Source organism: Poeciliopsis prolifica, unplaced genomic scaffold (assembly GCF_027474105.1).
Source record: "Poeciliopsis prolifica strain line A6 unplaced genomic scaffold, Auburn_PproV2 SCAFFOLD007, whole genome shotgun sequence".
Classification (NCBI taxonomy): Eukaryota; Metazoa; Chordata; class Actinopteri; order Cyprinodontiformes; family Poeciliidae; genus Poeciliopsis; species Poeciliopsis prolifica.
In genome coordinates this window covers 14329347-14355559 of record NW_026562382.1, presented here as the reverse complement: position 1 = coordinate 14355559, position 26213 = coordinate 14329347, and the positions used below count along the sequence as shown (strand labels likewise).

At 37.6% G+C, this 26213-nt stretch overlaps 1 protein-coding gene across 6 annotated transcripts in view; it reads left to right on the top strand.

Moving 5' to 3' along the window:
- map2 (microtubule-associated protein 2) overlaps window positions 1-26213 on the top strand; it is a 76596-nt gene that overhangs the window by 43737 nt on the left and 6646 nt on the right. For 3 of the 6 annotated variants that reach the window (XM_055032371.1, XM_055032369.1, XM_055032370.1), the window contains 13 exons: window positions 95-353; window positions 5696-5785; window positions 7191-7265; window positions 10090-10305; window positions 12080-12388; window positions 13501-16575; window positions 16688-16930; window positions 17252-17389; window positions 18201-18262; window positions 20055-20196; window positions 20631-20687; window positions 20855-21162; window positions 24320-24412. In XM_055032371.1, the coding sequence (XP_054888346.1) occupies window positions 143-353; window positions 5696-5785; window positions 7191-7265; window positions 10090-10305; window positions 12080-12388; window positions 13501-16575; window positions 16688-16930; window positions 17252-17389; window positions 18201-18262; window positions 20055-20196; window positions 20631-20687; window positions 20855-21162; window positions 24320-24412 (5019 nt within the window). In that variant the 5' untranslated portion in view covers window positions 95-142. The remainder of the gene's footprint in view (window positions 1-94; window positions 354-5695; window positions 5786-7190; window positions 7266-10089; window positions 10306-12079; window positions 12389-13500; window positions 16576-16687; window positions 16931-17251; window positions 17390-18200; window positions 18263-20054; window positions 20197-20630; window positions 20688-20854; window positions 21163-24319; window positions 24413-26213) is intronic. The other 3 variants (XM_055032373.1, XM_055032372.1, XM_055032375.1) reach the window with 3 other exon arrangements.

The following is a 26213-nucleotide window of genomic DNA, read 5'->3' as shown; positions in this document are numbered from 1 at the left end:
CCTACAGCCCGAGTCTGTTCATTCTCCTTTATGTAACGTCACTAATATTGCAGTTCTTACCTCACTCCTGAATCTCCTTTTGTCTGTCACCCAGAAATTGAGATTCCCAAACCTTTACCCGGTCTTGCTATTTAGCAACAGCATGGCAGACAGTCGACAGCCAGAAGACAGCGCCCCCCAGTGGGACCCGTCAGGGGGGCAAGAACCTGGCGGCACCCATGGTGCAAACAGCTACTCTTCATCAGCCTATCGGACCTGCCAACCTGGAGGGATCCACATGACCACCGCTCCTTACACTGCAAGGGAGAATGGATTTAATGGTGAACTAGCTGGAGCTCCCGCTATCACTGCAGGTAAAATGCCCTCAGATTTTGTGAATTTACATTTATCTCTCTAACTTCACTTCTTTTTTGTTTGAGCACAAAGTGTAAACTTTGGAAATATTTTACATTACAAAAGAGTATGAGGTAAAATATAACCCTGGAGCATTAGGCCAACAGTGTTCATTAATCCCTTGGTTGAAAAAGTCTGTGGTTAGAGCACAAAATAATAAGGTCAGAAACATTGTTTTGATTCATGACAAAACATGAATTTTGTCATGAATCAAAATGACAAAATCCATTTTGTCATTTTGATTCAAGCAGCAAGTTTGCTTCAAGCAACAAGAGTTACTGCTTGGTAGATCAACATTTGTTAATATGCCAGTTTGGTTTTAGTTTTTTTTTTTTTATTAATTTAATAATTTAAATAATGATCATTTCAAATATTATTGAAATGGTGCAATAATATGTTAAAAATCCTTTTATGATGCCATGGTTTGGCCAAGTGGCTGCTATGCTTTGCTCCTTTTGAAATCTGTGGATATACAGCATATTAGTTGTCTAGGTCTGGTTTTTTTGAGTTTGTGTGCATTTTATTCTTGCTGAAGTTTTATATGTGTGTTTAAATAAAGGAGCACTACTATTTTTTAATATTTTAACTTAAACTTTGGGATCCCCCTTTGGGATTGATAAAGCAGTTTTACACTGAAGTGAATAAGCTGAATTGATAGTGTACTCACTCTTTACAAAGCTGTGGGCTGTGCTGCATACAGCATGCAACCTTTTCAGTGTGTTTGAGCTGATACTTTGGATTGTATCTGCAGTGAGTGGGTTTGCTGCACTCTCTAGGATACATACTGTTATTAACTACGCTGTAATTAACACATAAAGCATTTCTCTGTGCTGGCCAGACCCTGTCTTCACTCACACCCAGAAGACCAGACTGGCAACCAGTGGTGCTAGTAGTGTAACGATAGCAACAGTCCCCCACCATTTTCTCAAAACTTTGTTCTTTTTTAATTCCAGCTTGCCACAGACAAAGGAATTTAGTATGTGCTGACAAAGAGCTAATTTTACATCGCTTGTCTCCATCATTGAGGTTTTTACAGATACCAGCTCTTAATGATGATTACAGTGGTTCAGAGAGTAACCGTTACTCACGTATCTTTATTCAAACTGCAATTGCTTCATGAAGGCCAAATTTGTCTATGGCACAGCTAAAAAGATTAAAGGTGATCAGATTCTCCAACTGCAGCCTGCAGAGTTCGCATGGGATTCTTGGTTGCATCTTTGAATAATACTTTCATGCCCTACATGTTAATTTATGTAGATACCAATATCTTTGCAGATTTTGATAGTTTTGTAAAATATATTTAAGTTTGTGGCTTTAACATGAGAAAATGTTACAGCCACAACACCATCTTTGCAAGGTGTTGTAAATGACTGATGACTGCTTACAAATAATTTCATTTTCAAAAACGTCATTTTTCACATTATTATCTGTAATAATAGTTTTAAGCTGTATATTAACGTTATGAGTAATTTGCACACCACTTCAGTAGCGTCATGTGAAGCTGTTTGTCTGCTTTGCATCTTGTCGCATTTCATTAGCATCTCCTCAGAGCAGGGCAGAGTGAGGGCTAAGTGGGGCAGGGCGGGTGACAGAAGTTGGTTCTCACTAGGCTCCCTCTCCCCCTGAAAAGCTCCTCAGTCACCGTGAGAACCAGTGAAGCACAAAATTGTCCTCTTGACTTTCCTTTGAAAGAAAGTTGAAAAAGTCAGTCAGCCATGTTATGAGTGGCCACAAAAAAAAAAAGGAGAAAAGAAGGAGGAAGGAACAGAATTTGTTAATGAGAAAGAAGAACAGTTAGAGAGAGTTTGGGGTGCCTGGATTTGGGAGTATGAAGGATCTTTGACTGACGTGTATTTCATTTAGCTGATGTAAGCACAATCTTAATGTTTCTCAAAGAAAAAAAAACATACCAACATACTTTGTACCAACAGCCTGACTATAGGGAGAAATTATTTTTTTCTTAAATTAATTAGGTGTCACCGCTTTCACATAATTAGTATGAGTGATGACAACTCAGAGTTTGGCAATGGCATGAAAGTATAGAAAGGTCTTCTTCTATTGGTTAATTTTTCAGTCATTACAATAGATTGTGTCATGGATGGTACACAGCTGTCTGTTTCCACCAAACCTCAATTCTTCCTCCCGAACTCTGATCTAACTACTTAGAGCAGATACAATTCCTATTTTTTTCATCATTATATATAAAAAACTTGTATCTCAAAGGCACAAAGCACAATGAATCAACAGAATTGATTTCAATTGATATTGGTAATTCTATCTGTGATGATTAAGATTCTCCATCATTTCTATCACACAACAAAATATCTTTATCTCTTCAAAGTATTTTTACTTTCCTCTCATTTCTCTGTTTGTTGGAGACTAATTGAGGACATTTATGTTGATGGACATTTAACACTGGTGATGTGCCTTGTCCATAGCAGGTCAAGATCATCAGGGTTGTGAATATTGTGAAGTGGTTTTGAAACTATTAGCACTTGATACAAAATTCATGTTTGAATGTTTTGGCTTACTATGCAAATTAGAAACAAAATTCCTGCATTTCAATAACCGAAAAAAGAAAAAAAATCCCAAAACTAAATTAGCATAAAGTATTTATATATTTTTTAAAAAGCTATAAAACATACAACATAACAACTGATTTAAAATGTTTTATATGTTCTGGCAGTGGTAGCTGGATACTCGTAAGCATGATACATCCTGTGACGTGTGTCTTGTCTCTGACTGACAGATGGACCTGAGATGGTGACTCTGGAAGTAAATGTAAATACATTGTGTTTATACACTCATAAAATGTTCACTGACAAAATGTGACCCATGAGTCAAAAAAGCTGATTTTGAGAGTCCTTTCTAAAAACGTCACCTGCCCAAACCCAGTGATGTACAATCAGCTGTTTGGATGTAACGTCTGGATTTGCTGAGGCAGGAAATTAGGGCTTGGTTTTCTAGACAACTTCATGAATTTGCATCTCTTTTCTACATTGATCGCTTATGTTATTAAGCTTTCAATTATTATCAAACCACTGGAGTTAAATCAACATAAATAACCTTCACATTTTTATACAAGAGATGTCTGCTGGCTGTACTTTGAGACTATTTAAATCACTTTTCAGAGAATGGAAACTGAAACGCAGTGGTCATAGTGAGCAAGTCTTCAGTTTGTTGTAGACTGTGGAGCACTTCTCTATTTTCCAGTCACACTTTTTTCATGGTTTGCCTGGTTCCTGCAACCTTTTGTCAGGGCACAACTTTTTTTCTAGGCAGGTATGTTGACAATTTTGGAGAGTTTGTTAAAATGCAGATAAGTCACAAGGCGTCACTGGGCCAAATCAACGTGGACAAGGTTCCCCTCACTTTTTACAGTTTCTAAGTGAATGTGTCTTATATTCCCACGCAGCTCATCTAAGTTTTTTTCTGTTTCTGTCTGTTTTACTGATTCTCCCACCACACCCCCTTTTTTTTTCATAACATTTTAACCTTTGTCTGGTAAACATCGACATCATTTGGTGTGCAATTCAATGTTTTAGTTTCAACAAACAGAAGCAAACTGCTGATCATAAACCGTAAATTCAAATTTCTAAAAAATAGAACAAGAAACAAATATCCAAGAAAGAAAAAAATTCACACAAATCTGCTTTTTTTTTTAACCAAGTGAAGTCAAATGGTCTTGACTTGAGAACAATTTGTCTATTAATAGAAGAAAGGATTTTTCCCTGGAAACACTGAAAATGTATTTTTTGTTGCTATTGATAATGAGAAGCTGGCTGCTTTGAGTTGGTGAGTGGGCAACATTAAATGCTCCCGGAAGAAGCGTGTGTGTGTGTGTGCAACAGTGGGAGTGTGTATGGCTGCCAGATTATGTGGTGTGTGGGTGATGATGAATTGAAAAAAATCTGAAACAGCAGCATGTTAAAGCTATCACATCAAACATTCAGTCCTATAACCACTCCAAATCAAGGCTCTGTGCATGATTTTTTTAAAAAAAAGATGCACAAAGGCTTTTATAAACATAAATCCAAAGGTGGTTCGACTTAAACTGCTTCAGTTTATTTCACAGTTTTTAAAGAAGGAGTTACGAAATGTTGCGTACATCACTGCCTTTCTTTCTGGAACTTTATTAGTCATAAACAATTCTGATGTTCAAATTGCTTGTACAATGCAACAGTATAGCTACTGCAGAGATTCAACCTTGGCTGAGCTCTTGATTTATGAGGCTGAATTCATGAATTCCATTTATTATACCAAAATACAGCTGGTCCATTCTGTCATGCTACCTTTGAGAGCTAACAGTCAAAATGGCGACAAGCCTCTTTTGTTAGCCTCTGTCTAAGCTTCTCCCCAGAGAGGGCGTTCCCCAGGGTGTCATTTCTTCTAAGCAGAGCTTTCCTTTGCACGTCATTTCCTGTAGGTTTAGCTTTACAAGTAGCTAAAAGAGATAGAAGGAACATATAGAGTACACTACTGAACTGTGACAACAAAAGCATAAACAGAAGAAATCCATACAGGCACCAATACTCAGAATACAAATGAGGTTACCAACTGTTGCTTGTCACCATTTTTAAAGGTGGCATATCAGAATGGACCATGTGATTTCCATGTCGGCTTGTCATGCACATCTTCATTTTTATAACCTTCAGAGGCACTTGTCAGATAGATACCCTTACTTTAACAAATATATATTTGGTTGAATATGGGCTGAGAATGAACATGAAGAATGTGCATACTCTATGGATTATGCTTTTACTGCCAGAACTGAATACATGCATATTTTCTGTGCACTAGCATCTACTGTTTACTCTGAGTACCGTGGTGAGTTTTGTGTGCCTAAATGAAAGTCATAAATTTAAGCATATAAAAGAAACTCAAAAGATTGTTTCACAAACCTACCAGTAGTTTTTAAGATTTTTCCCAATCAGAGCAAATACTTATTGCTCTGTAAAATAACATTTTTTTGTTTGATTTTCTTTTTTGTTCAATGCTAGAAAAAAAAACAAACAATAATATTTCTTATATTTAAGGTAAAATCAAAAATAAATTTGGTTTGGGGACATCACAAATCGTATCTTGATTCCTTTTCTTTGAAGATGATGCTTTAACATTATGACACAAAGAGGATCTTTCATACTAAAATGAGGTTATTGTAGCCTTTTTTTTTAAATTTACATTTCTAAGATTTAATATTAATAGATTAAATAAAACCCTTACCATCTATGAAAGGATAAATACACACCTGAAGTTCAACATTTTAATTACATTGTGGGTTTGTGTGATTTTCTATTTTCAGAGCAAGTTTCGGCACGGATTGTGCAGGAAGTGACAGCAGAGGCAGTGGCGGTGCTAAAGGGAGAACAGGAGACTCAGCGGCTGCCGTCAGGTGAGATCCTAATACTGGCATAAGTGCTACAGGGAAGTAGGAAGAGGGAAAAAAAAATCTTGTGTGCTTATCTCACAGAACTGGAGTCTATGCTAGCTAGCGTTGAGTAAGGGTTAGGACACACTGCCGGCAACTATCCGGGGATTCAAAGACCTACTGAGGCAGCTTTGAGTCAGCAGTTTTCACACCTGAAGTTCAACGGTTCATCTACAGTATGTTATAGTAGAATCTTTGTCAGTGCTTTGCAGGGCATAACGTACTTCTCATTTTTTCCTCATTACAACTACAAACTTGAAATAAATTTACTGGGATTTGATGTAATAGACTGAAAAAAAAGTAGTGAAGTAGAAAGAAAGTGATACACAGTTTACAAGCTGTTTGTAAATTAAATCTTGAAAGCTGTAGCATGCTTTTGTCTTTGGAAACCTGGAGTCAGTGCATTGTAAAACGACCTCTTTTAAATCTCTGTTCATAAATATTGATATGTTTTCTTTCAGCAATGCCTTGAGTTTAACTCCATCCATCTTTTCTCAACTCCCTGTTAAGAAAAAGCATCAGGTTGATATGCAGTGCTATTTCTTTTTAACCACACATAACACTTTATAGGTATTCCAAAAGGTTCATTTTGGTTTGATCTGACCTTTTCACATGATTGCTCTGTTGCCTACATGGCTAATTAAAAAAAAAAATAAAACATTTCTTTTCATAGTGCCTTTCTGCTTCCGACTCTTCAACGAGGAACAACTTTGTAGAGTTCAGATCTAATAGCTCTCCTTTTAACAAGTTATTCAATCTGAGCTGTGAAGCTCTGCAGCTCCTCCAGAGTTACCATACATTTCTGGCTGCCTCTCTGAGTAATACATAGGAGGATGAGCATATTTGATGTTTTGAGATGAGTAAACTGTGTATTTGGGATATTGTTTTAGAAACCTAAACCTAGTTTAAATGTTTGCATCACTTTATCCTTGACCTGTTTGGTGTGCATTTGGTTCATGATGCCACTTGTTTACTAATAATCTCAGAAAAAGTTTTAAGGCTTCCGTGCCAATTCTTTACATTTTTTTCTTCCCTTTCTATCACTTCAAATAATAAAAAATAATTCATTGAAGTGTGTATGCATTTAGTAATAATTGGACAAAGATTCTGGATCTATATACACTTTTGCAAAGCATTGTTCATTCCACCTTAGAATCTTATACATTCTTTGGAGAATATGCATGTACAGAGTAAACAATCATCCATTTTAAGCACCTAACTTTGAAAGACTTCAAAAATCAGCTTTTTACTTGCCATACATCTGTATGTCCTACATTTATATAAATGAGCTTATTCTTTCAGTGTATCATCTTCGTTGGATTCATGTGGCTGTATGCTTGACTCACCTTCTCAAAATGCCTCTTTACAGTTGAAGATACCACCAACTTGCCTCCCTCCCCTCCCCTTTCACCTGCAGCTGAACACTTTGGTCCCTTGGAGCAAGGTAGGCCAAGAATAAAGAGTGCATACTTCTATTAAACTAGAGTGTGGTTTCCTTCTTTCCGTTGACTGTACCTGTTGGGGTTGTGTATATGCGCTACCCCTCACACAAGGGTTTCTCCCAGTCTCCAGTGGGACAAACAGCAAAATGATGCGTGTTAAGTAAGCCAAAACCGAGCTGCGAAAAGCTACATCATGTTCTTCTTTCTCCTGTCATACATTTCCTGTAATATCTTACCACCTCTCCACCATCCTATGCCTGGAACATAGTCATCCTGAAAACCTTCATTTTTGCCATCGTCCATCCAGAGTGAAAGAGACTTCCACCTGCATGTAGACTGTGTTGGTACAGGTATAGTCTTTTTATACGATCCTCTTCATCCAAAACCCATTTTTTAAACTCTACATGTCTGTCTTCCCTCACACTAAAATCAACCATATTAGGTAACCCTTCAACTTCTTGTTAGTTGTTTCTTTGATTAATTTATGTTTTGTATGTCTTTGGGTTTTCTGCTCATTGTCTTTTGTCTGACTTATTTTTTTGTATGTGGATGTAGTTTATAAGTCAGGCACACTGATACAATAGGGCCTCCTTCTGCTGATAAGCAGGAATCACAAAGTGGTAAAATATACTGTGGTGCTGACTCTAGACTAAAGGAAACACAGAGGACTAGAAGATGACATGGATGTCAAAAATCATCACTGACAGTGGAAACCTCAATAGATTTCAAAGGAAGTCTGATTCAGTCCCCCTCCACGATTGCTCTACAATTGGAGACATGGATATTCTGAATGAGTAAAAATGCTTCTCCCCTTGTCTTGTTCAGAATCTGATTACATAAGAACTATGATGGTTCACATAACTGTGTGTGGTTTCTCTTGAAGAGCTGACTCCAGCTGCTGCCCACATTGTGAATCACCTACAGTGCAAACTCTTGAATGGCTTGTCCTGCACAAGTTTCTTAAAGTTACAGTTGTCCCAATTGCATGAGTATTTTTCTAGAACAGTTTTCATCCACTCAACTTTCTAATGAATATGACACACACTCTTTAGTGAGTGTCATATTCTCACTAAAGAAGCTGACACTCCAGCTTCTTTAGTGAGAATATTTTGTGACTTACCTTGTGGAAGGTGTCAGTGATTATTGGCTGGACAACTGTCAGCCGTCTTCTCCATGGTTGAGGAAACGATAAGAAAATATCTCTGTTTAAAAAATCTGTTTATTGGTGCGATATTATATTATCCGAATATCTGAGAATAACAATTTTAATGTCTCATTATCCATGATTATCTAAACAGATTATAATGTTTCATTTTTAAATTAAAATACTGCCACCCGAATTTATCTAAAGTCACCAGTTGGTGACTCTATTTTTGACTGGTCTGAAAAATACCAAGGTTTAGATATTTGAAAAAACGTGTTCATTTTGCAGTTTAGACTAGAAGTGTTTTTCTGGTTATATGTCCTTCACTGAATAAAAAAAAAAAAAAAACCTCTTTGTTCCTGTTAGTGTTAACTTTCTATTTATGTTCTATAATATTAGAAAGGAGCAGATGTCTCCATCAAATGTTGCCTTGTTTGATATTCTTAGGTAGATAAAGGCTGGCCCCCAAAGCTTTGATTCATTTGAGTTGCTTGTCCACTTGTTGCTGTGTGTGTTATGTGTCTGTTCTTCTCTGCCAAGCTTTTTCTTACATTATTTTCTTCTACTAAAACTTTTGAATTTTGTTTTCTTCTTCTAAATATCTTTCTTTTTTGTTTTATTCTGAAGCTTTTTTTGTCTGCAAAAAAATGTCCATCTTAAGACAAAAACAGGCTAAACCCTCTATTAAAAAAATTAAATGTCCACAGTTTGCCCAAGTTAAACACTTTAGCATGACCTATTACTCAGCTTTATGGATTTCTTTATCTCCTTTTACATATATAAATAAATTAAAGACTAATTTAATAATTAGGTTTAGCTACAAAAGTCATGTAAGGTGAATAACCTTTTTTCCATTTGAACAACTTTTGACCCATCACCTGCTTAGCATTTGAAAGGACTTTGTTTGGCATTCTTTTGCTAATAGCACAATCCTTGCTCTTCTTCTACAACTTTTGACAATATGCTTTGGATCAAAATCACATTATGAGACCCATTGACAACACATTTTTGGTTTCCAGGTAGAGTCCACCTGGCTTATAAAGACTTCATGTTGCTTTATATATGAACAAAATTGCCTGGAGTTTGAAGAGATGGAGGCCACGAGCATTATATATACCTATATGTAGACTTCACAAGATATTTTAAATATGAATTTTTCATTTACCCCCAGACTCAGTTGATGTGTTGCTGTAAACTCAGTCTGTGTTTCAACTTACGACAACACACCATTCAAGCTAAAGTCCCACATCTGTAGTTGGAATAGTAAGATGGAAAAGAGTTTTATGGCATCACTGCCAAATAATCATTAAATAACATTATTATTGTGAATTGGAAACACACCATGCCACTTGGCTGCCAATATGTGGCACCTGCTATTTGTCTTCTCATGAGATTTTTCCCCACTAAATAACCACATTAAAAATAGGAGGACTTTTATGAAAAATGTGGTGCTTGCCTGTGCTGCAAGTGGTGCAGATAAATATTTATAGTTAGCAAAACCATCTGGACATTAAAATACAACTATGAAGATCATTTATTAAAATCCCTTTTAAGATGGTCATTCTTTGTGTGTTTTCTTCATTTTCTTCTTTTTATCTTTTCCTTCTTTTCACTGTCTCTCTTTCGGTCTGTGTGTCCAAATTTCCCTGCAGTTCTTCTCCTTGTGTCTGTCTTGTTCGTAGATGTAGGGGATGAGGAGGAGGCAGGCCCTCTCCGCCGCTTCCAAAATTCTCGGGAGAGGTGCAAGTTCCTCGCCCCCTCCATCTCAGTTTCCGTGCCCGAGGACGACCCCTACCACTCCGACGAGGAGTACTATGAGCACCCATTGTTCAGCCCAGAGTGGACGCACTCGGGCGCTCGCCCCACAGGGCACGGCGTGGCCTTTAGACAGATTGAAGGTGAACCACGCATGGTTCCTCTTTGCCATTCTCCCCTCATCTCCTCGCTCCTTTGTTGTTTTCCTTTTGTGATACTACCTTCTTCCTTCATTCCTACCCTCTTTTTGTCCTTCCGTCTCTCCGTCCTTCAGTTCGTCTCTTTGTCTGTCTTGGTGTGATGTTTGCGTGTCCTTTGTGATGTGGATCCACTCAAAATCTGACATTTTTATTTACCAGTCATACTTTTTCTTGTCATTCATTTTAACCGAAACAGTTGCTAGCTGTGGTTGCCCCGCCGTTAACTCTAGTACATATCAGTGATGTGTATAAAGTACGACAATGTGTTTTTGTGAGCCACTCAGTGAGCATTTTCATCAGCAACATTGTTGCCCACAAAGCCGACTCTCAGGACATGACTGTAGCTCCACTGCTCCCATAACTGCCTCAGAAACTGTGCATATCCTCTATGCACACACCCCTCCCCTCCAGTCTTGGTTCTGTAGTCCATTCCTTGAGATTACTCCAGTTTTTTTCACTGTGGTGTACTGTGTGTATATCCAAATCACAAAGACTTAACACTTACAGTGTGGCAACTAGGAAGACTTTCAGCTCCATCATGCTCACATGCACTTCAGACGTAGTTCAAAATCTGAAACTGTTATTGCATCTGGCTCAGAATTTGAATTTTTCCCCACACTTAAAGATGAGTGGTAGTATGAAATCTAAATTAAGTGTAGTCTAAATGGCACTTTTAAATGTTGTGAATATATAGAATTTATTACAATTAGTCATTTACCCATTCATATACATACACACTAAACCTGCCTGTGTATGAAGGAATAAGTGAATGACTGTATCATTTTGTTCATTTTAAATATGAACAAAATTTTCCAAGTTGTAAATCCAGTAAATAAAACTAGGTTTTCAAAGGTGTTTTGAAAAAAGTTTATTTTTAGGGGAGGTGCTGGAGGTGGACTTCCTACCACAAAGATTCAGTCATAGATCCTGGAGCTGACTAAAGTAAAAGTATTATTATTTATAAATGGTGCAATCCCAAAAATGTTAATCATCACAGGACAAATATCTTTTTATAGATGTTATCACCTCCCTTTATATGTTCATCTCACATGGATAGGGAATCCCTTTTAACTACAAAACTTGTCAAGGCCCACCAAAATTAATCAGTGACAATATTAAAGTGACACAATCCACTTTGAAGATAAATTATTAAATAATTAAGCATTCATGCCAAAATGTTTATTGTACGAGGAAAAAACGAACCTGACTCTAATTTGCTGTGCAGGTTGACCAATTATATGGTAATTTATTTAAAGGGAAACAGTGACAGTTTTCACTTATTTCATGATAGACTGCAAACCATAAACAGCAAAACTGTTAGATTTTCGAAGGAGTTGGTAGCTTGATCATTTCACAATATCTCACATAAATGGACATATTGAAATATATAATTTACTATGTGTATTACATGTAAAATATTTGATCTTACTTATAAATTGGATTGTGGCATTTCTAGTTTCCTTCAGAGAATGGCTTTTTTATGTAAATACAACTATCAAAGTGTGTGATAAAATAGTTAATTATTTTAAACACTCACTCAAGATCCCTCTAAATTAATACTCCATTTTCTCACTGTTTTTGTGTGAAAAAGCTAACTGTTTGGGTCACCTTTTTACAGAGCTGAAAGTATCCCCTCATAAGTTATGTTCTTACATAACCCAAGTCTGTGTTGCCTGTAGTCTTATTGTGTACCCCCTTTCACCCTGTTTTTGAGAAGAAGAGACCATGGAGGCTCTTACAGCTGAATACGAGGAAGAGGAGGAAGAGGTGGAAGAGGAGGAGAGTGCAGAGGCAGCAATGTCCGAAACAGCTCTTGATGAGCAGCAGTGGAGTGGGGAAGAGCCCGAGCTGGACAGCCCCAAAGCTGAACCCTTAGATCAGACAGAGCCCTTAGACGAGGTTGTAGACCTGGGGCAGTCTGAGGCAGCTAGTGCTGCCACAGAAAGCTCTGTGGACAGAGAGGAGGAAGAGGAGGAGGAGGAAGAGATGGTGGAGGAGGAAGAGGGTGAGGAAAGCCATGAGACAGGTGTGTCTTGCCCTCTGCTCTCCCTGCCTGCATGTTACTGCATTTGCCACTCTATTACAACACAAGATGTGTCAGAAAGGAAGCAAATAACATAAGCATTATTATTCTACTGGAATGGCAAGTAATCCTCTCTGCGCTCTGCTGTGGCTGCAAGGCAACACAGGCTTGTTGGTGAAAAGAGTCACATTGTTCAATTTAACCTGTTTTTCTTGTGTGGTGTCTTTGCTTATGTTTTTTTTTTATTTTATTTTTTATTTTATTTACTTGATGTAGTTTTTGGGGCCGGCCATTTCGTGTTGGTATAATGATGTGAAGTGACGCTAAACATAACCGTGCTTTTTCTTTTTAATTTCCCCAGCTTATAAGCTTACTAGACTCTCATTATGTTCAGACATAATGGCTTGGTGCTGGTATGCCAGTGCTGCACATTTAATGTTACCATGAATCGCAGATAGAACATGCATTGCATTTTTAATCACCAGTCTCAGTACAGAGAGTTTGTAAGGGAGCTGTGTTTGGTGTGTCTTGCTCAGTGTGATACAGGTGTTTGTTGAACCATATTTGCAATTATATCATCATCAAAAAAGCAAAACTATATTAATTTGCTTTTTTTCCTCATCATTTGTGACATATAGCATTTCTCTGTCATTCTTGGGATGCTTGTTTCTTAGGTGAGAAAATTACATTAAGCTATCAAAGTTCCATGAGATGTTCTAATAGATTTATGATTTATGACTTTTAACTCAAAGTGTAGCAATGATTTTCAATGAATGACAGAAATGCTGCATCCCTTATAGTTGTTTTTGATGCATGGATACTCCTCCCTTCTCTTATAACTGTTTTCCCATAAATCAGCATTACAGTTGCCTCACGCCGACTCCGTCACACTCCATCTCATGTCTTTCATCCATCTGTGACATGGTGGGCCCTTAATCTTGCCGTACCTCTTCAGTGATGGCTGTATTTGTGCTGTAAGTTTCCAAAGGAGAGCTTTGCCTGGTTGTGTGCAAGCTTTCCCACTGACCGGCTTATAAACAATCCTTGTTCATAGCATGCTAAAGCAATACTTTTCTTTTGTGATAGAAACAGTCAACTTACAGATATCTTTACAGCTTTGAAGATGGATGCAGACAAGCAGGACAGTGAGTCGATGAGCCCTGACAGCATTGGATCAGAAAAGCGCCCTGAAGAGTTTTTTGAGCCTCCGATGCAAGGTTTCTTTGCTGGTGAACGAGTTGTACCGGAGAGCCCGACCATGGATATGCCATCTTTTGTACCTCCAGATGTTCAAATCCAAGCCAAAGAACCAGTCACAACTCTCACACTTCAGCCTACATATGGGGAGCCAATCACAGTATCAGAAAAACAGCCATCAGTGGAGGTGGTGGAGTTCAGCAGCATCACTGCTCCTTCTGACTTCTCTTCGATAGGAGTTAAAGTTCAGGCAGGAGACACAAATAGAGAGGCCAGAGACAAATCCGGTATGTCAGCATACTTTGAAACCTCAACTATGGAGGCTGAGGAAGGTACAGAATGTAAGAGCGAGGGATATTATGAACTGAGTCGATCTGGTGAAAAAACAAATAAAGATGATTCCAAGTCCCAAGAAGTCAGCTACAGCACACTGGCAGAAGCTAAGGATAAACCTGGAATAAAAAAGGCTCCACCTGGAGATACCGACATGTTTGCAATTCCTGATAAAAGTAATGAATGTAGGCTTTCACCCGGTAAGCTTGCCTTAGAGCAGAGGAGTTACTCACTCAACATCACCATTGGAACATCAGATCAGAGTGGACAAGGAAGGCAAAGAAACTTCACCCCATTGGCCACAGACATCATGTCATATACAAGTGGAAGTCTTGACGAGTCAGCTGACTACCTTCCAGTTTCTACACCCTGTGTAGATAAGCCTCCATCATTTCCTCCTCTCATCCTGGAGACTGCTGCTTCTGTCACATCAGATTCCTCTTCCCCTCCAAGAACTGCTGAACCACCATTGAAGGTCAGTCCAGAACCTGAGTCTCCTGAATCACCTGAGCCAAATAAAGGCCCTTACAAAAATGGATCAGTGATGACACAGGACTTGCCAGAGATGCTAGACCTTGCTGGTACCCGATCCAGGCTGGCTTCAGAAAATGCAGAGCCTGAAATAATCCAGAAGAAGTCACTTAACGATGATGTTCCTATCTTCACTGATGATCCTCTTGCTAGTATGACTTCAGGGGAGCTGAGTCCTAGAGTAAGAAAAAGTGACAGTCAACTGGAAGAGATGGGGTATTGTGTGTTCAGTGAATATTCAGGGCCTATGCCATCCCCTGCAGATGTCCTTAGCCCTACGAACACCTGTGGACAAGTTTTTACCCCTTCTGTCTTGGAGGAGAAAGTGGCTGAACAGGCAAGAAAATTAGCAGTAAGAGATACATCCTTGGAAGACAAGACTTTGTCATCTGGAGATGCCAACGTTTACAAGAGGGATGACCAAAGCCAAAGGGAAAGAAATGATTCACTTGAAGAAAGCAGCAAATATGATTCACATGATCATCTAGCAAAATCTGTAAGTGAGACACCTATTGGTCAGCTTAGTGAGCCATTTGTGACACCAACTGTCACTGTGACTCTAGAGGAAGGAGACAGGTCAATGAGTGAGACCGAACGCCAAGCCAGTGGTGAAGGTTCAGTATCAGAAACCGAGATCGCCGACTATGAAAGGCAGATCCGCAAGCTAGAGATGGAGGACAGGCCTCTAAGTCTTGAGGAGGAGCGGGAACTCCAAGAGCTCCGGGAGAAAGTGAAGCTGGTGCACCAAGAGGCCTATGAAGAGGTGGATGCTGAGGATGTTTACCAGCTGACTGGCATGGCCAAAGACCGCATTGCCAGGCCTGTGAAAACATCACCTACTTCATCCGTAGAGAGCAACATTGATGATGACAAACTGCTTTCCCCGGTACTCTCACCCTCCAAACTTAAACAAAGAGAGTTGTACGGTTCACCCAAAAGATCAGCTTCACCTGTTTCAGGAATAAACAAAGATGAAAGGGACGAACAAGAGAAGAAAATGAAGGAAGACCAAGAAAGGGAAGCAGCTGAGAGAATAAAGAAAGATGAGGAAGAAAGAAGAATGAAGGAGGAAACAGAATTCAAAGAAAGAAAGGAGCAAGAGAGAAGGGAGAAAGAGGAGGCAGAAAGGATACTGAAGGAAGAGGCAGAAAGGCATGAAAAAGAGATGACAGAAAGACTGGAGAAAGAACACAAAGAGAGACAGGAGAGGGAGATGAAAGAAATTGAGGAGAAAGAGAAGAAAGAAAGAGAAGAGAGGGAGGCAAAAGAGAGGAAAGAAAGAGAAGAGAGGGAGAAGAAGGAGAAAGAAGAAAGGGAGAGGAGAGAAATAGAAGAGAGGGAGAAAAAGGAGAAAGAAGAAAAGGAGAGGAGAGAAATAGAAGAGAGGGAGAAGAAGGAGAAAGAAGAAAGGGAAAGGAAAGAAATAGAAGAGAGGGAGAGGAAGGAGAAAGAAGAAAAAATGAAAGAACAAATGGAGCGAGAGGAAAGAGAAAGGAATGAAAGAATGGAAAAAGAGAAAACAGAACAGGAACTGAAAGAAAAGATGGAGAGAGAAATAAGAGAGAAGGGGGAGAAGGAAAAGATGGAGATGGAACTCAACAAGGAGAAAGAACAAGAGAAACTGACTCAAATGGACAAAATAGTTTCAGAACAGCCAGTAGAAGCCAAAGGAATGCAGCAGACAGAAAATGTCTCCATAAATCTTGCTGAAGGAAATCTGCTTAAAAAGGAGAATGCAGAAGCAGAGGTGACAAAAGAGATACCAGAGACCCACGGTGCAATCGAATCTGTGGTAATGGTTGAAGACGATTTCATCACAGTGGTGCAAACCATCGATGAAGCTGAAGAACCTGGTCACAGTGTTCGTTTCTCTGCTCCACCTGAGGCTGAAAGCCTTTGTGTTGGTGCACGGAAAGAAGAGGCAGAAGAGGATGAATCTATAGAGTTGGCTGAGGAAGCAGATTTGGAGGCAGCCAGCCTTGAGGAGGTAGGGGAAGTTCCTGAAACCCCTGCCTCTCCAGCACAGGAAGCTCAGACCAGAGAAACCGAGGGACGGTCAGAAAGCTACGATAGAGATGAAACTACAGTTGATGACTCCATCCTTGACAGCTCCTGGGTAGACACACAAGGTAATATCATTTAAAACATTTATTATAGTATTTACCCCAATCCCATTTCCTGCTGCTGTTTCTAGCAAGATAATGTGTTTTATTTTATTTTATTCCGTGTCTTGTCTACTAGATGATGATAGGAGTATGGCAACGGAGCCGATTGAGCTTTTACCCAAGGTGCCCAGTCCAGTTAAGAAACCCGCTGTCGTACAGAGTAGTCTGACAAAACAACGAAGTACAGAAAAACAAGAAAAATCTGTCAAACCCAAAACTAAAGGAGGGCGAACTAAAGGACGCATCTCTACGCCTGAACGCAAACTTGTCCGCAAAGAGCCTATCTACATACCCAGAGAAGAGATCAAAAAGAAAAAAGGTATTTTTTATCAAACATTATTTTTTCAGTAATCGTGCAAATTATTTTCTCATCGTACCGAAGAATTGATAATACTGTTTAAATAAATAGTCTCCAAAATGAATATCACTACAGATTCTTTTTCGACTGGTTATTTCATGTAAACAGTAAAAAAATAAAAATAAAAAATAAAAAAAATAAAAAATAAAAAACTAAAGTTTTTACCTGTACCTAAACCCCAATAAATTGCATTGTGAAACGATGAGTGTTTTCATGTCCCCTAACTGTAATGACGTCTCCCCTGAAAGGTTTTCTCTTGCTTTGTTTTTTTGAATTTTGTAGCCATCATAAAGAAGTCTGAATTCAACAAAAAAGTGGAGACTCAGACTCTGTCTCCGTCCAAGCGGAGCGCCATGAAGCCAGCAGTTCGTCACACAAGACCGATCCAGCATCACTCCTGCCCAAGAAGAAGACCCACAGGTGAAACATGGGCTTGATCTGTCAGGCACTTTAGTTTCCCACTTAATTCTTGCACTTGGTTTGAACTATTAGTTATCTGCTCTTTATAGGCATACATTTTCAGTATAATTGGCCGGCTGTTACAGTTTTTAAACTGTATTATAAATGCTTTTTTTCCACTTTCAAATGTATGATTGCTTCTAAACTACTAATCTAAGTTTTGTTCCATAAGCGGTCTCCAATGCTGTTCTGTCCCAGAGGCAGTTTGCACCTCATTTTTCCCTGATGAACTGAATTCTGTGTCACCAATGATAAAAGCTCAGCTTACTGCTGAATTGCCCCAATTAGATTATAGAAATCCTTCACTCTGTATGATTTAATGCCAAGTCTTTGAAGAACAATGCTCTCAAAGGAGCAGCATCCTACTCCCATTGCACATTTGACTCATAGCCTAAGAAGTCATAGATGTCTTTACTCATAGCTTACAACACATGCAAGATCTTGCCTTCTTCCTGTAGTGCACATTGGTGCTATGTCTTCCCCAGATTAGTGACACACACACTCCAGGACATCCACATGGTGCGAAATTGAAGGCCATCATTAGTTTTTCCACCAGTATTCCTCTCTTGTGCAACTTCCAATACCAGGGACGCAATAAGTGTTCCTGTCAGATTCAAGTCACCTGTTTTTCTAAGATATACGATTCAAGTATAAATGTGTGTTACAAAATATATAATTGACCATGTAGGTAATTTTAAGTACTTCTATTTTAGCTTAATTGTATTTAGATTAGATATGTCCGGCTTAATTTTCCCTCATCTCTGTGTTTCAGAAGCCCTTTCAGACAGTCGCCACCCTCTGAGTGTTGCCAGACAGTCTCGAGACAGAGCATCAGTAAGTATAAAAAGTAAAGCCAACTCTGACGTAACATTTTCCATCAAAACTAGTTGATATCTTAATAGACGGAGATGCTAGAGATCAGGGTCCTAAAAATACGTCATACAATCACAATTACTTTCTTGCCTTTGCTAGCAATCAAGTTCACAGGCTAAAAAATTAGTTTTGATGCAACGATAATAAGGTAATTGTATGGCAAGCGTTGTCTCCTCATGATGGTATTATTTTTAGGCAGCTATGACAATGTAAAATACATGGTTGAAAACCTTCTTATCTTCAAAAAAGTTAGAAACACTCCAAAAATCTGTTCTTAAATTGGAAAATAAAATATTTTCAAGATATAAATGGCTTGTACTGCAGCTTAAAAAGATAATATAAATTGATATAGCTATCAACATACCTCAAACGTTGACACATATTAGCTGAAATACATCAACTGACAGAAGAATAGCACCAGCAAATCATATTTTTCTTTTGTAATTGAAAAAAAAAAAAGAAACAGTGACAATGCTGGCTTTCTTTACAGGACCAAGCTTTTTGCACAGATAGTGAAGACAGACCCATTTGGAATGTTTATTGTACTGAGTGGGTGTAGAGTCACCCTATGACATTTCCCCATCAGCTGCCGTGGTCGTGACTCCATTTTCCTCCTCCACCATGCTAATGACAGTTATTGTGTCTATAATAACACCATTTCTGCATTCCTTAAATGTCATGTCATTTTCAGCATACTGTAAATGTGTTCTAATACATCTATTAATGTGTGGCTGGTTACTGATGCCAAAGTTGAAAATGATGTTCTATGCTCCTCCTTTTTTATGTTTGTTGATCGATACCTTTGCATATATTTTTTAAAGAATTGTACAAATGTAATGCATGAGCTGAATGCTCCTCAGAAGCATTCATCACCTGTGTATACAAAAACCACATTGTGGAAGAAGATTATTTGAAGAAACATTTTTACCGTACATTGCTGTTTGAGCGCATTTTACACATAAGATGGACCTACAAACGTCTTCCCAATCATACGACACAACTTACAGAGCTTACAGAGAGTAGCTTAATCGAAATCCATACCTAAATACAAACTGGAATCTGTGACAAGAATTTAAAATTGATGTTCAAAGATGCTACTCATTTAATCTTTCTAAGTTCAAAGTATTTTGCAAAGAAGAAAATTTATATTTTCAGAATAGTAACCAAAAAATATCACTTGTAATTGCAGAAATTGACTGTCTGAAATTATTTACTCTTTCCATTTCATAAATATTCACTACTTTGTATTGATTAATCTTAATATTTTAAGCTGCAAATGTTAAAGTTTAAGGCTTATAATTATTGTTTTCTCACTGCTTATATTTCCATGCATCACACTATGTTAATAGAAAATCACCAAATGTAAATTATCTCAATTATCGGTGTGATAATCACCGATAAAATGACTTTTATCAGTGATTTTAATAAAGACTCGTGATATCAAGTATGCTGTCATTTTCATAACTCTCACTGTGTTGTTTATATTCGCATACTGAGTCACATCGTTGTTTCATTTTAGTGTCATGCTCACCATTTGTTACAATGATTCCCATCTCGATGTCCAGCCTCATTAAACCACAGAGCTCATCAGAATCAGTCTTACAGTTGAGATGGGTGGTCAGTTTTTTGGCAGGGTAGCTTCACAAATTGTGAATGTACAGAAATGTTATGTAGGCCAACAATCACAAGATACTATTTAAACTGACGTTACTGCGCTGCACTGATGAGTTTTTTTTTTTTTTTTTCCCATCAGGATGGTGGGTCACGGAGTCCAGTAAAAAGATCATCTGCACCACGCCATGCCTCTATTCTGGGCCGCCGTGGCTACCACGAACACGAGGAGAGTTCTACCTCCATCACCAGCTCTGGATCGACTGCTCCCCGCAGACCCACATGTAGGCTGTCAGAGGCAGAAACCTTTGTTCTCATATCAATTTTGCTCAATTGGGTTTTACTTTACTGCATTTTAAAGCATTTCCTAAAAAGATATCACATTTTGTCAGTATTTATTTGAAAAATGTAACAATGTTCTTTTCACAAGAGGAATAAAGAATTTGTTGATGTTGGTTATATTTGTTATGTACAGATTAGGCTCTTTTTCTTGTTGTATTATTTTAGCCTGTTTAGATTTATTTTTCTCATTTTTGTTTCACATGTAGTAACAATTAAATGTGACAAACACTGACCTTAATAGACAAATGAATGCACCGTATATCACAATCAACACACACTATATAAAACAAAGAATCATTTTAAAAAAATGACATACACTTAATTTAGTCATGTTTAGATGCATGTTTTAATTTTTATTTAATTTCCCTTTTTACAGCATTTCGTACTGAAATGAGAGCAGAGCATAGGATAGGACGAGCCCCAAGCATGACAGGTAAGACGAATTTCAAATGTAATGTGAAATGTTTCTTTTTTGAAGTAATAATCCAAATGACTTGAAATGAGTTGGATTCATGCTTGCATATTACAACTGCAAAATTCAGGATCACAACTCATCCCTGAAGTTCTCGTCGTCATTTATTTCAACCATGTATTGTTTAGTTACAGAATCGGTACGTTCCCGTTCAGCTCGCAGCGGGCACTCCACCCCTCGGACCCCAGGCTCCACAGCCATCACCCCAGGAACCCCTCCCAGCTACTCGTCATCTTCAAGAACCCCCGGCACCCCGCTCTCCCTCAGTTTGATTTCCCAGGAGAGGAAAGTGGCAGTAGTCCGCACCCCACCAAAGTCACCCGCAACCACTCCCAAGCAGCTGCGCATCATCAACCAGCCACTGCCTGACTTCAAGAATGTCAAGTCCAAGATTGGGTCAACAGAGAATATCAAATACCAGCCAAAAGGAGGACAGGTAACATGTCATGTCTTACAATTTCACCCTCAAAACCTGAAGCCCTTTGTGTGTTTCCTCCATTCTTGCATATTTCTTTTTTTTCTGACTGTTAGATTTGTTTTCCTTGTATCTTTTTTTATGTCATCATTCATTTATTATTTTAATACAGACTCATTAAGACAAAACTATGCTTTCATATAAATTTCATCCACATCATCTGAAAGTTTTTGTAGCAGAACTAAATTAGAATTTTTTTTTATGTACATAAAAGTAGGTCTCATAAGCAAGTAAATCATTCTAGAGATTTTTATCCACAGCTTTCCACATCACAAAAGTGCTCTGGGGAAATGGCAATATGCAGAAGTGACGGTAGTGCCTTGCAAATTGTGTTTTTCAAACAAATTCTCGTCTTTCTTATCCTGTATATATCCTAAAGCCTCTTTTCTAAATTGTGTTCACACTTGGTGTTGTTTTGTTGTCTTTGTGATGGATTAGGTTTTAAGAAAAACTAGTTGAATTTGACAGTTTATTAGGTGTGTTCCACTTCACTGAAAGAAATTGCTGAGCTGTTACTGAGATGAACTAAAAACATCTCACAATGATGCGACTTAATTTCATCATTGTGTTAATGTTTCTTTCATTATTTTTGGCCTTTTTCTAAATTAGCATGTCAGATGCTCCAGATTTTAGCACACACAAGTCTGACATCTGGGGATTCTTCACTGAGAGTTTCCACCTGGCTTTGTTTGTAAAGACAGCACCTACATATATACACATTTCAAGTTATGTTTTCCAAGGGAGACTGTGCATTTGAGTATATACACTTCCCTTACTAATATTGTCAAGATATTTTTTGTTTTGTCAAGGTTTCACCCTGCAACGAAAACAACAGTGCTGCAGCATCAAGCAAAGTGATGAAAACAGGAGTGTGTGTCTGTAGCTATCAGCTTATACAAGGCTGCACTGATGACCCGATTAGGAGTCTAAGATTTTGCCTGATGTGTTTATGACTTTTACAGATCTCTGAGCTGCTTAGTGCAGTCAACCACAAAATTAGGAGGAATCATGTTCCAAATGATGGCCTGTCATTCGCTGAAAAAAAAGGATGTTTTGTTTTTCGTCGCATGAATGTTTCTCTGTCCAAGATGGCATGATTGGTTATGATTAGTGACATGGTTCTTTTTCCTACTGCTAACATTTATTTACTTCATCCGTTCCAAACCAGAGGAGTTTCAGAAGTAATCCTGTGGATGTGGAAATGAATGCATTTTTAGTCCAATGCAGAGATCACACTTCTCATCTTGTGTTTCTTATGATACAGATTCCAAAATTTTCTCTGTAAGAGTTGTATCCAAACTTGGTGAGAACAGCACATTACTATTGGGCTCATTTGCAAAGAAAAAGAAATATTGTGATTTAAAGCAAAGTTTGTCTTGATTTCATTAAAAATATTTTTGCTGTTTCCAAAACAAGGCCATACATTTTGTGTGTTCCCTGTCTTACTACTGAAGGATGTCATCTATTCGTAGCTCATTTGTGTGGTTTTATTTTATTTATTTTTATCAGAACTCGGGGGGGAATTTCAAATTTTCCAACCTATTTAGACCTGCACACTGTCATTCAGCAAAGGTAACATTTAATCTGCTCCTCGAGGTAGGAAATCTAACCTTGAAAGATAGCTTAGTGAGGGTAAGATTCATGTACTTTTTTTTTTTTGATTGCCTACAAATTCTTTTGGTGGCCAAAGGGGATTTTGTAAATTTACGGCTGTTGTAGAAGCAGAAGAACCAATACTCACACCATCAGCAGCAGAGGTTTTTTTGATCTGGTAGTCTGTGCTGCACTTCTTTACCATTACCGTTTGTTGGTGACACACTGTGTGAGCTTGCTGATAATAATTATGACATCTAATTTATCCTACCATTTAGGAACACCGCTTAAATTATCCCACACTTGTAGGGAAAAAGCATTGGTGGATTGAGTATTATTATTTGAACCTTGAAAAACTTTCAGCTTCTCCTCATGCAAATATTGTGGGCTCATTTTAAGGGAAAATAAACAGGCTTCTCAATGCTATAAAATGTATAGTTACAAATTGGAAAAGTCTACATAAATAAATTTTCTGTGTTTAGTGCTAAGTGTACATTTCCTTTTAATAACTTTGTATACATATAATATTTGATTTGTAAGCTGAAGATGCAAATCAATTTCAAACTATTTGTCAGGACAGACTTTAACAGCCCATAAACCATCACTTGAACACAAACATATAATCTGCTTTCACTTTTTTTGTCTTTTATTAATTTACCTTTGTTTTAAAGAACTATACAAGTTTTAATTTTATTTAGGGCACAATGAATGGTTATTGAATAAAATGAGTCTTTTGATTAGTCATCCTGGAATTTAGCCATCTTTTAGAAACCCACAAAAGCTTAAGGCCAAATGCCTGTTGTTGTTTTATTAACAACAAGTCATTTCCTGCCAAAACCACCTAAAAATATGTTTGTACAATAGAATGGCTTTTTTATTTCCCTTCCAACTGCTGCATGACATGTTGCTATTTTTATTATTAATTTGCGCTATTGAGTTGACTGTGTTTGCATCTCACTCCTGCTTTCTCTCTTTGCAGCTGCTGCGAGTCATTAATTGTCACAGTACACTCACATATTTTTCACCTTTGCATGCACCTTAAACTGAGGTCCCAATTTAAGATGGCTGAAAGTTGCCTCCACTTTTCCTTCAAGGCCTCTCTGAAGATTGTCCTTTTCTGCCCTTATCAAGTTGTGAGAACTGCATCTTAAAATCATAACTATTGGATTATAGTTTATGCCTCATACTCCCATTGGTATATAAAGCGTTCAGTGTATGGAAGGGGCAGTATCACGTCAGGGTTTCAGTCATGCAGCCTATTTGTCTGAGTCTGGTGTTGTTTAATTGTTCACTTTATTTATTGATCAGCTCATTGCAAGGTTAGAATAGTGTCTTTTGTTCTACCCTACTGTAGCTGTGTTTTCTAAAGTATGCTAGTCCAAGGCTGCAGAGGAACTGTGAAAGCCAGGACTATTGTTCAAAAATCTCTGGAGTATGAAATGACTAGTTGATAGAAACTGTTTACAAGAATTATTAAAGGGTCGAAGTATTTTGCCACTTCATTGCTCGCCTCCGCCCCCTGCAGGTCCTCATCCCCAGTGTTAAACTGGACTATAGCCATGTTCAGTCTAGGTGTGGGTCCTTGGACAGGCGGGGTCACTCAGCAGGAGGTGGAAACGTGAGTCTTGTCCTGCAAACCATTCTCAGTGTTACATTATCAGTGCATTTTGTGGTGTGTTGTGTTGTGCTTTTGCAGTCGTACTGCTTCCCTTTTCAACTTGTCGTTCTGTATGTCGTCCATTCACCAAGCTACGGAGATATTTGCCAACATGCTTTTTTATGGAAAATTGTTTTTCTGTAATTTTGATTTGCTTTGTGCAAATTTAAATTTTAAAGGTTTAAACATTGAAATTCTTGTACTTTTCTGAACAGTACTGGCATTTCAGTAATATGTTTTTTAGCATCAGGTGAAAATGGCTTTTGAAAATAAAACTGTGTGTAAATGTTGCTAACTTTGGATCCAGGACTCTAGGATTATCTAAAAAGCCTATGTAGAGCAGGGAGGACAAAATTTTTTCTCTCGGTATGCTTCAACCTTGTGAAATGTTGGAACAAAGGGAACAAAAATAAGAAGAAATTGTCAAAAAAAAGTAAAAAAAATGTTGTCAATTCTAATTAGCAAATTAATGTTATGAAAAAAAAGATAATTATTCTACTTGAGATTTGTTGCAAACAAACATCTAATTTTATTTTTCTCCACTGAGTAAATTCACTTAAAATAAAGATTCCTTCATTGTTAGGCTTATGCCAGTGGATTAAAATATGTATTTATTTCAAACATTTTGATACATTTTTATCATTAAAAGTGATTGTCATTTTATGCAACCACCATTAGACATGAAAGATTTAAGCATTTGAAAGACATTCCAAAAGTATTCAACACCACAAAACAGAATAGTTTTTTTTTGATTTCCTGTGTTGACATACAGTTAAAAATCTGTCTCAACAAATGTAAAGGTTTTTGACTGAATTATATTCCAATCATCTAAGACCTTCACTGACCTTTATCTGCAATATGTAGCATATTTTATGAAACAGTTGATTAAGTCTAATTGCATTCATCTGAAGGAGTAGGTACAATGTCTGCTCCATCTGTGGTTTCTGATTTGGCTGATGCATATCATCAATACACCATAACACAAGCCTTGTAACACTGAAACAATGAAAAGTTTCACTGATTTTATAGCCCTGGAAGAGGTCTGTTTACATTAAACCTATTTTTGTTGAATGAATTCAGGTATTCAGCATTACCAACGTACTTTGGCAAACAGCTGTGCTTAAACAAAAATTTACTGGCGCCTATGGCAAAGCAGTTAATAGCTGTTCATAGAACCGTTTTGTGCTCAATTAAGTGTTGTCTGAAGTATTTTCGAAACAGACTCAGTTGAAGATTTTTTTTTTTACATTTTTTTTTTTGCCTTTTTTTTATGCCTACGATTCAGAGTTATGTTATTACTTATTTGGAAATAATAATACATAGAAAATCAAAACAGAGCTGATTTTATTCAAAATAAAACAACAAAAATAAGTACAATGATGAAGTAACAATGGGAAATGTTCCAAAAATGTGATGCAATTCCTACAATGTAATGTGGAATTTTCTATATTCCATAGGAAGATCAAAGATGGCACAACAAAAGTAGTATATTTTATTTGCAACAACTGGAACATGGTTCAACTGCTTCTTTATGTTTTTATACCAAAAATATACGTTTTAAGGTTTTTGCAAATTATCTGCCAATGTTTGAAGAAAGTGATGGAAGAGTTTGTGAGACTTCAGAAATGTAGAACTGCTTTTTATCATCCTCAGAATGTTTTTTTTTTTTAAAACAAAGATTTGAAGTTGCCTTTCATATCACGACTCAACAGGAACGGTTGAATGTTTTGTCAAAGGATTGAAAGACTTGATGATCTAATTC